Source organism: Boleophthalmus pectinirostris, unplaced genomic scaffold (assembly GCF_026225935.1).
Source record: "Boleophthalmus pectinirostris isolate CB_2022bp ecotype Guang Dong unplaced genomic scaffold, ASM2622593v1 HiC_scaffold_16, whole genome shotgun sequence".
NCBI classification, from domain to species: domain Eukaryota; kingdom Metazoa; phylum Chordata; class Actinopteri; order Gobiiformes; family Gobiidae; genus Boleophthalmus; species Boleophthalmus pectinirostris.
Window position 1 is genome coordinate 36,524,896 of NW_026571095.1, and position 10,296 is coordinate 36,535,191.

At 45.5% G+C, this 10,296-nt stretch overlaps 1 protein-coding gene across 1 annotated transcript; it reads right to left on the reverse strand.

The window, feature by feature from the left end:
* Positions 1–98: 98 nt before the first annotated feature.
* On the reverse strand, positions 99–5,843 carry LOC110153957 (armadillo repeat-containing protein 1-like). The gene is made up of 7 exons (XM_020917887.2): positions 5,541–5,843; positions 4,037–4,224; positions 3,053–3,144; positions 2,697–2,883; positions 2,045–2,161; positions 1,893–1,967; positions 99–1,505 (listed from the first exon to the last, which is right to left on the reverse strand). The coding sequence occupies exons 2-7, from the start codon at positions 4,196–4,198 to the stop codon at positions 1,314–1,316; spliced, it is 825 nt and encodes a 274-aa protein (XP_020773546.2). The 5' UTR covers positions 4,199–4,224; positions 5,541–5,843; the 3' UTR covers positions 99–1,313.
* Between the last annotated feature and the right edge of the window lie 4,453 nt (positions 5,844–10,296).

Genomic DNA, 10,296 nt, shown 5'->3' on the forward strand with positions numbered 1-10,296 from the left:
GGTCTAAACCAGGTCTAAACCAGGTCTACACCAGGTCTACACCAGGACTAAACCAGGACTAAAAAAGGTCCAAACCAGGTCTAAATTAGGGCCGAACCAGGTCTAAACCAGGTCTAAACCAGGTCCAAACCAGGTCTAAACCAGGTCCAAACCAGGTCCAAACCAGGTCCAAACCAGGTCCAAACCAGGTCTAAACCAGGTCTAAACCAGGTCTACACCAGGTCTACACCAGGTCTACACCAGGTCTACACCAGGTCCAAACCAGGTCCAAACCAGGTCCAAACCAGGTCTACACCAGGTCTAAACCAGGACTAAAAAAGGTCCAAACCAGGTCCGAACCAGGTCTAAATTAGGGCCGAACCAGGTCTAAGCCAGGTCTAAACCAGGTCCAAACCAGGTCTAAACCAGGTCCAAACCAGGTCTAAACCAGGTCCAAACCAGGTCCAAACCAGTTCTAAACCAGTTCTAAACCAGTTCTAAACCAGGTCTAAACCAGGTCTACACCAGGTCTACACCAGGTCTACACCAGGTCTACACCAGGACTAAACTAGGGCCAAACCAGGGCCAAACCAGGTCTAAAAAAGGTCCAAACCAGGTCCGAACCAGGTCTAAATTAGGGCCGAACCAGGTCTAAGCCAGGTCTAAACTAGGTCCGAACCAGGTCTAAAAAAGGTCTAAACCAGGGCCAAACCAGGTTCGAACCTGCTCTGAACCAGGTCTAAAAAAGAAAGGTCCAAACCAGGTCTAAACCAGGTCTACACCAGGTCCAAGCCAGAGCCAAACCAGGTCTGAATCAGGTCTAAAAAAGGTCCAAACCAGGTCTGAACCAAATCCAAACCAGGTCCAAACTGAACCAGGTCTAAAAAAGGTCCAAACCAGGTCTGAGCCAGGTCCAAACCAGGTCTAAACCTGGTCTAAACCAGGTCTAAACCTGGTCTAAACCTGGTCTAAACCAGATCGAAACCAGGTCTACACCAGATCTAAACCAGGTCTGAACCAGGTCCAAACCAGGTCCAAACTGAACCAGGTCTACAAAAGGTCAAAACCAGGTCTAAGCCAGGTCTAAAAAGGGTCCGAACCAGGTCTAAAAAAGGTCCAAACCAGGTCCAAACCAGGTCCAAACCCCTTCTCACATGTGAGGTGCAGTAAAGGTTCAGAAAATGTAGTAAAAATAATGTTCATGTAAATTGAGAGGAATTATAAATTGTTCTGAAATTGAACACTGGTGGATTTTGTTTGTGATCCAAACCGGGCCGAACCGCGACGCTCCGCCAATCATTCCGTTTTGACTGACATCTGGGGAGGAAGTGATGTCACCAGTAGAAGGAGCGCGACAGGAAGTTGGCGGCGGCGCCTAACCAGCCGGCCCCTCCCTCTGCGGAGCCCACGCGGGTCACGGCCCGGTCCGGGTCCAGGGACGGGCTCTCGTCCTCGGGCAGGTACTCCGGCAAGTCCTGGTTCTGCTCCACCTCCACAGAGCTGTCCTCCGGGAACGGCACCAGCACCTGAGGGACACAGAGGTGATGATGTCAGAGGACCGTCCTTCTCTGTAGATCCCAGAGGATGTAGAGGAGAAGGTCAAAGGAGCAGAGGAGAAGGTCAGAGGAACAGAGGAGAAGGTCAGAGGAGAAGAGGAGAAGGTCAGAGGAGAAGAGGAGAAGGTCAGAGGAACAGAGGAGAAGGTCAAAGGAACAGAGAAGAGAGAAGGTCAGAGGAGAAGAGGAGAAGGTCAAAGGAACAGAGGAGAAGAGGAGAAGGTCAGAGGAGACAGAGGAGAAGGTCAGAGGAGAAGAGGAGAGGAGAAAAGAAGGTCAGAGGAGCAGAGGAGAAGAGGAGAAGGTCAAAGGAGCAAAGAAGGTCAGAGGAGAAGAGGAGAAGGTCAGATGAAGTACCTCTTCTCCGTTCTCTCCTTTGACGACCTGTTGGGCCTTCATGACCTGTGTGGAGGCAATCGCAGATGCAAGAGCCTGAAACAGACACAGATCCTATAATTCTTCAGTTTTAAAACAGTTCTAAACCCGGACTAAACCCGGCAGGTCCGTACCTCGGCCTTCAGGTCCGAGCGGATCCGAACGATGCAGCGTTTCACCGCCATCTGAAACGTGAAGCTGATGACTCCTCTGATCCTCAGCAGGGCCTCCTCACACAGACCACGACGAGTCTGGAACACAAACCAGGAACCAGGACTGAACCGGGACTGAGCCGGGACTGAGCCGGGACTGGCCTTTGGGTGCATTCACACTTGTCCATGGTCCTGTTCTAGTCTTGGATTATTCGAGTTTAGCTTTTGTGGTGCAAGTGTGGACACAAACCAGGACCAAACCAGGACTAACCCAGGACTAACCCAGGTCTAACCCAGGTCTAACCCAGGACGAAACCAGGACTAAACCAGGACTAAACCAGGACGAAACCAGGACGAAACCAGGACGAAACCAGGACGAAACCAGGACTAGACCTGGGGCCTCGTTTATAAAAAACTGTGCAGGAGTTGTCGTAAGTAAGTGCATACGCCTAGTAGCTACGAGAGGCACGCACCAAACCACGCCCCCTCACACCTCCACCTCACCATAAAAGGACAGACCACGCCCCCTCACACCTCCACCTCACCATAAAAGGACAGACCACGCCCCCTCACACCTCCACCTCACCATAAAAGGTCTAAACCATGTCTAATCCAGGTCTAAACCGGGTCTTACCGGGTCGTCCAGCCCGTCGATGTGCAGGATGACGGTCTTGGCGCGCTTGTTACTTGCTCCCAGGAAGAAGTGGGCCTTCCTGCGGGCGCTGGGCGGGTCCCTGGCCTCGGGCTCCGGAGCCGCCGTCGTCTGGAGCAGCTCGTACACCTCCGACGCCAGAAGCTTCGTCTCTCCGGGAGTCGTGGACCTGAGACAAAATTATAACCGTGAAATGAAAATATTAAGAGCAAAGTTTTAAATCTGTTGTCCAAAAAGTTCACATAAATACAGAGTGAGGAGGGTTTAGACTCGTGAGCTCTGTGTGCAAGTCCTGCCCTGTAACGAGGAGGTTGTGGGTTAAAATCCCCGTTACTCACTTCTGGACCACGTTCTGGAGGCTGAGCATCATGCCCAGCTCTCCCTTCAGCTTCTCTCTGTTGGCGCTGCATTCGGACAGATACCGGATCGCCTGAAAGAGACAATCACAAGACGGGATCAGACAAGAGTACAGTTTAGTCCTGGTTTAGTTCTACGTTAGACCTGGTACAGTCCTCGTTCATACATTCAGTCTTGATGTAGAATGTGTTAATCTAACTTAGTCCTTGTTTGGCTCGGTTTTTGTCAGTTTAGTCCTGGTTTAGTCTTGGTTCAATCCTGGTTTAGCTCTGTTTTTATCTTTGTTTAGTCCTTTTTTAGTCCCTGTTTAGTCCTAGTTCAGACCTGGTTTAGACTTGGTTCAGTCCCGGCTCCAGTCCTGGTTCAGCCCTGTTTTTGTCAATCTAGTCCTGGTTCCAGTCCTGGTTCAGTCTTGGTTCAGTCCTGGTTTAGTCCTGGTTCAGCTCTGTTTTTGTCTTGGTTTAGTCCTCGTTCAGTCTCTGTTTAGTCCCGGTTTAGTCCCGGTTTAGACCTGGCATAGTCCTGGTTCCAGTCCTGGGATAGTCCTTGTTTAGCTCTGTTTTTGTCCTAGTTTAAACCTGGTTTAGTCCTAGTCCAGTCCTTGTTCAGTCCTAGTTTTTTCAGTTTAGTTTTAGACCTGGTTTAGACCTGGTTTAGACCTGGTTTAGACCTGGTCCAGTCCTGTTTCAGTCCTGTTTCAGTCCTGGTCCTGTCCTGGTTTAGTCCTGGTTTAGTCCTGGTTCAGTCCTAGTTTTGTCAGTTTAGATTTGGTTTAGTCCTGATTTAGTTCTGTTTTTGTCCTGGTCTAGTTCTGCTCCAGTCCTGCTCCTGTCCTGGTCCAGTCCTGGTTTAGTCCTAGTTTTGTCAGTTTAGGTTTGGTTTAATCCTGGTTTAGTTCTGTTTTTGTCCTTGTCTAGTCCTGGTTCAGTCCTGCTCCAGTCCTGGTCCCGGTCCGGTCCTCTCACCAGCAGAGCGGAGTAGACCACTTGTGGGTTGGGATGGTCCAGGAACAGGATGAGTCCGGGTAGACAGCCCTGGTCCTGGATTATGGCCCGGCGGTTCATGGGGTCCGCGGCCAGGTCCCGGAGCTGGTTCACCACAGCCAGGGCGTCCGGCTCTGCACTCATGCTGCCGCTAGGGGGCGCCCATCCACCTGCGGCACACGGGACGGAGCGGCACACGGGTCAGACCGGAAAACCCCGCCGGCGCTAGAGTCCTGATCCGAAGACGGAAATCTGAACTTTAAACTCACCCAAAAATCCCATATTTCGGAACATTTGTAGAAGTTTGTCAAAAACTGTAGCAGCGCGAGTTTAAACACAAATACACTGATCGATTATTATTTAGTCCTGGTTCAGTCCTGTTTTAAGTCCTGTTTTAAGTCCTGGCGTAGTCTTGGTTCCAGTCCTAGTTTAGTTCTGGTTTTAGTCCTGGTTCGGTCCTGGTATAGTCCTGATCTCAGTTCTGGCTTAGTCCTGGTTTAGTCCTGGTTCAGTCTTGGTTTAGCTCTGTTTTTGGTTCTTGGTTTAGTCCCTGTTTAGTCCCTGTTTAGTCCCTGTTTAGTCCTGGTTCAGACCTGGTTCAGTCCTGGCATAGTCTTGGCTCCAGTCCCGGTTCCAGTCCCGGTTCAGCCGTTTTTGTCAGTCTAGACCTGGTTCCAGTCCTGGTTTAGTCTTGGTTCAGTCCTGGTTTAGCTCTATTTTTGTCTTTTTTAGTCCCCATTTAGTCCCTTTTTAGTCCTTGTTTAGTCCCTGTTTAGTTCTGGTTCAGACCTGGTTCAGTCCTGGGATAGACCTTGTTTAGCCCTGTTTTTGTCATGGTTCAGTCCTGTTTTAATTCCTAGTTCCAGTTCAGGTTCTAGTTCTGTCTTAATCTTGGTTGAGTCCTGGTTCCAGTCCTGGGTTCAATCCTGTCTTAGTCCTGGCATAGTCCTGGCTCTAGTCCTGGTTCAGTCCTGATTCCAGTTCTGGTTGAGTCCTGGTTGAGTCCTGGCATAGTCCGGGTTCTACTCCTAGTTCTACTCCTGGTTCTAGTCCTGGTTCTAGTCCCGGTTCCAGTCCCGGTTCCAGTCCCGGTTCCAGTCCCGGTTCTTGGTTTCAATCCTGGTTCAGTCCAGGCATAGTCCAGGCTGAGTCCTCATTCCAATCCTGGCATAGTCCGGGTTTAATCCTTGTTCCAGACCTGGTTTGGTCCAGGTCACTTTTATATTTATTACCCACGGGCAATTCTGGCTACTTATTTAGAATTTATTATCACCATTTATATTTAATTTTCCTCCTGTGGATCAATAATAATCAATTTGTCTAAAAATCTAAAAAGAATCGTCCTTTTCCACCGATATTCTGGAGCCTGGAGTCCAGCGCGGCCCGGGAGCTCAGTCAGCTGAAGCCGGGCACCAGGGCGGGTTCTACGGTCTCTCCCGCCCCTCGTCCCCGGAGAAACCCTCCCCGCACACCGGCGGACCCTCACCTCACACCGGCCCGTCGCTCCGTCTCTCCCCGCAGAAGCCTCGCCTCTCTCGGGCTCTGGCCTCCGTCACCGCCGCCGTGTCCGCCCCGGAGCATGCAGCAGCAGCAGCAGGCCGGGGCAGAGCGCGCTCCAGCCGCCCGGGCCTCACAGCGCACCGGGGCCCGCCGCTTCTCTCCGTCTCACCCGGAAAAAAACACAAAAAAAATCCAAAATAAAAGCGAATTAAAGGCGTTTTCTGCGGGCGTAAATAAACGCGGCTGCTCTTCCGCTGTCACTCTGGCTGCGCGGCGACGTCACAGGAGCGTGCGCTGTGATTGGACAGAAAAGCGAACACGTCACTTCCGTAAATAAATAAATAAACAAACACGTAAATGGAGAAGGGCAGACTTGGGGTGGACAATAATATAAATAAATAATAAAAATAGAGAGATAAGTAATAAAAAAATAGAAAGATAAATAAAATATAAAAATCACAAATAAAATATAAAAATAAAAAGATAAGTAATAAAATATAAAAATAAGATAAGTAAAAAAAATAAAAATAAGAAATAATATATAAAAATCACAAATAAAATAGAAAGATAAGTAATAAAAAAAATAAAATATAAAAATCACAAATAAAACAGAAAGATAAGTAATACAATTACAGTTGTAGGGAGTATTAACAGTCACATAAGGGTGAGTTGTACAGTTGTAGGGAGTATTATCTGTTACATAAGAATGAGTTGTTGTACAGACCCACCTCTTCTCTCTGTCTGACCCGAAATAAAAGCGAAAAAATCCAAAATAAAAGCGAAATAAAAGTGTTTTTCTGCGGGCGTAAATAAACGCGGCTGCTCTTCCACTGTCACTGGGGCCGCGCGGTGACGTCACAGGAGCGTGCACTGTGATTGGACAGAAAAGCGAACAGGTCACTTCCGTAAATAAATAAATAAACTCGTAAAAATAAAAAGATAAGATATTAAATATAAAAATCACAAATAAAATATAAAAATAGAAAGATAAGTTATAAAATATAAAACTCACAAATAAAATTGTTTCATTATATCGTGTTATTATATTGTCATGAGCAGAAAAAATTACATGAGATTTTATTTGCGTCTTAAAACATTTTGAAATTTTCGTTTTAGTAATGAATAATATTTTTCCTCTCTGTGCCTAGAGATTATTATTATTAGGGTATTTTTGCTTCTGTGATTTTTCGGTATTATAGAGGGAATGTGTCTGTTTTTATTTGTAGAGAAAAAAGACAAAAGGACACCGTGACTACAAACATGTTTCAAACAGACAGAATTGAAAACGAGATTATTTGGATATAATTCGAAATTATTTAATTATACTTTTAAGATGCAATCATTTTAGATTTTATTGGGCAACCACTGCATAAATGTATTGACTGGGTTTACGTTTCTTTTATTTTTATGATTCTTTTATGATTATGATTATGAAAAAAAGGTATAAACAATTCAACAAACGATTCAAACCATGTTAAATTAAAGAACACAGGAAACAGTGTAGTGGAGTAACAGATTACATGTACCAGAGTTATGTAATCAGAGTACAAATGATGAGTAACTGTATTCAGTTACAGTTACTGCTTCAGTGGTAATTGGATTACAGTTACTTTGTTGAAATAAATGGATTACATGGCGGGATTTTCCTGTTTTCACATTTGCGGCTATATCCCCCTTTTTTTTTTTTTTTATTATTGCCAGACACTAAACCAGGTCTAAACCGGGTCTAAAACCAGGTCTAAACTAGGTCTCAACCAGGACTAAACCAGGACTAAACCAGGACTAAAAGCAGGTCTAAACCAGGACTAACCCAGGTCTAAAACCAGGTCTAAACTAGCTCTCAACCAGGACTAAACTGGGACTAAACCAGGACTTAACTAGGTCTAAAACAAGACTAAAACAGGTTTAAACCAGGACTAAACCAGGTCTAAACCAGGTTTAAACCAGGTCTAAAGCAGGATTTAACAGGACTAAATCCTGCTGTGTGGACATGTTTCTTCGTCTTCTATCAATAATATTTTTAATCTGATCAAGTAAAGTCTGGGTTTTTAATTTTCTTTTAGCAAACAAAACTTCTTATGTTCAGATTTCCTGGTCTTTGTTTCTCTACAGCAAATCAAATAATCCAAAGTAATCAGATTACATTACTCACTTCAAGTAATTTAATGGATTATGTTACAAACTACATTTTGGTTCATGTAATCTGTAATCTGTAGGGGATTACATTTTAAAAGTAAACTTCCCAACACTGACAGGAAATAAACAATAACACTAATGATGATTATTATTACTGTATCCCTAATACCAGTGAGCAAATATTCCATTTCCTATTCTTATTATTCCTCTTTCCTCATTGTCTGAAGTTTGTATCAGAGGTTTTGGACATTTCTGTGTGACCCCCTGGAGCAAAGACAACACAATACTGCAGTAGCTCCACTAGAGGGAGACACTCTCTGTGAAGCTTCAGGCTAAACACAGACGCAGCAAAGCCAACTGTCAGTGTGAGAAACTAAGCAGACTTCAGAAAGTTCACATGAGGATCACTCAGCTGTGTTTTGGACACATGTTTCTCTCTGGAGTCATTTTACGGAGGCTCGGTCTCCATCACAAAACAATTCTACTTTTATCGACAACGTTCAAACAAACAGCCGGAGTTCCTGGTCTCTCGTTATTATGGGTTTTCAAAACGTGTAACTATAGGCGAGTTTGAGCTGACGTCATTGTTATTAAAAGCCCGTGTTGCATGCTGGGAAATATTTTGGTCCGAGGCAAAAAACATGGTAGCGTCAAACACAGTGTGTAACCTCGCGTATTTATTCCCGATAATGGTAAATTCCTGCTGCATTATCAGATGCACAAATAGAAGCACAGAAGAAGAAAAATGTCTTTTTCGTATTCTGAGTGAAAAGAACCACTAATGGTGAATTAAACGACTTTCAAACATCCGCAGAGCAAACGTAGAAGATCCTAACAAACCGTGGACTCCAACAAGTTCAACAACACATCGAGACTCTTGGAGGTTTTCATCTTTTCTGCTGTGAATGGCCCAGGAGTTTCCACCAAGTCATTGTGGATATCGCCCAAGTGAATATTTGTCCAGGGACTTGGAGATTCTGACCAGAAATTTAGTTTGGTCCACCTTTTGTCGGGGTTGAAAAGGGTGATTTGTCGTCCGTCGATGCTTATGACCAATTTCTGGTCAAATGGTCTTGGGTCCTCTGCCGTTAGAGTGGATAAATAACCAGGATCAATACCCTTTACGTGCTTTCTCGCTCCGTCCGTCATGTTGAATTAGTGTTTCTTGCCGCCGACCAAAATAATTCCCAGCATGCAACGTGCGCTTTTGTCAACAATGAAACTTGCCTATACCCAGGTTTGAGTCTAAATTTAAATTAGAAACTGAACCACAATTGATCATTTCTCCTGCTGCAGTGGGAGACTCTGCTGTGTACTACTGTGCTGTGAGGCCCACAGTGACAGCAAACCCACAGTCTCTGAACAAAAACCTGTGAGAGAAAACAGCAGTACTCCACACGTCCTCTAGAGGGAGACACTTTCTGATTCTGAACTTCAGCATAGAGCACACAGAAACATGACAGGACGTGACAGGAGCCAGACTGTAAGAGAGGAGCAGACACAGACACTTGAGAGGATTTGAGCTTTTAAGATGGAGTGTGTCCTGTGTACACTGCTCTCAGCTCTGGTTGTGCTCCTGTGTTCTTCCCCAGAGTGTAAAGGAGAAGACACAGTGACCCAGCCAACAGGAGACACCTCTGACACTCAGGGACACACAGCAACAATACTCTGTACTTTTACAACCAGCGACTCAGGTCCAACTCTGTTCTGGTACAAACAAGAAGGACGAGGAGCTCCTAAATACATGTTAAAGAAAACTAAACTATCATCGTCGTGGTCTAAGACAATTAAATCTCCAGAGTTCAATGAAGAGCGATTTGAAGTTGAAGCTGAGGGAAACTCTTTCTCTCTGAAGATCCAGGATGTGGATGTGACAGACTCTGCTGTGTACTACTGTGCTCTGAGGCCCACAGTGACAGGAAACACCAAAACTCTGAACAAAAACCTCTGGAGCAAAGACAACACAATACTGCAGTAGCTCCACTAGAGGGAGACACTCTCTGTGAAGCTTCAGACTAAACACAGACGCAGCAAAGCCAACTGTCAGTGTGAGAAACTAAGCAGACTTCAGAAAGTTCACATGAGGATCACTCAGCTGTGTTTTGGACACATGTTTCCTTTAATGGCAGCACTGCTCCTGCTTTTGTTGAGTGGTAAGTCTTATTGAAACCTATGTTCACACTTTATTACATCCACTCAACACTTACTGAAGCACAGAGCAAGAAGCAGCAGGAAATATGTTCCTAACTTCTACATTCATTTGTTTTCATGTAGGAGTCAGATGTGAAGAGCTCACTGCTCTAAAGCCTGAGGTCTGCGCTTCAGAAGGCTCCTCTGTCTCTCTGGGATACTCTTATCACCAAGAACCATCGTTCAGTGATTATTTCTTCTGGTATCGACAATATCCAGGAAAACCTCCAGAATTCTTGATTTCATATTCTGGAACTGGAGTTTCAGTAGAGGGGATGTAAAACAATTCAAGTTTGATGTAAAAAGTAAAGTCGTCTCTGTGCTGGTGTCGTCTGCTGCAGTGGAGACTCTGCTGTGTACTACTGTGCTGTGAGGCCCACAGTGACAGCAAACCCACAGTCTCTGAACAAAAACCT

Bases quoted from the DNA above. Each gene is read 5' to 3' on its own strand.
- LOC110153957 (XM_020917887.2), bottom strand. From the start codon at position 4,198: ATGAGTGCAGAGCCGGACGCCCTGGCTGTGGTGAACCAGCTCCGGGAC. The intron at 3,145-4,036 runs GTGAGAGGACCG...TGTCTCTTTCAG, and splicing joins TGGTCTACTCCGCTCTGCTG to GCGATCCGGTATCTGTCCGA. The intron at 2,162-2,696 runs GTAAGACCCGGT...TTTGTGTTCCAG, and splicing joins TCGACGGGCTGGACGACCCG to ACTCGTCGTGGTCTGTGTGA.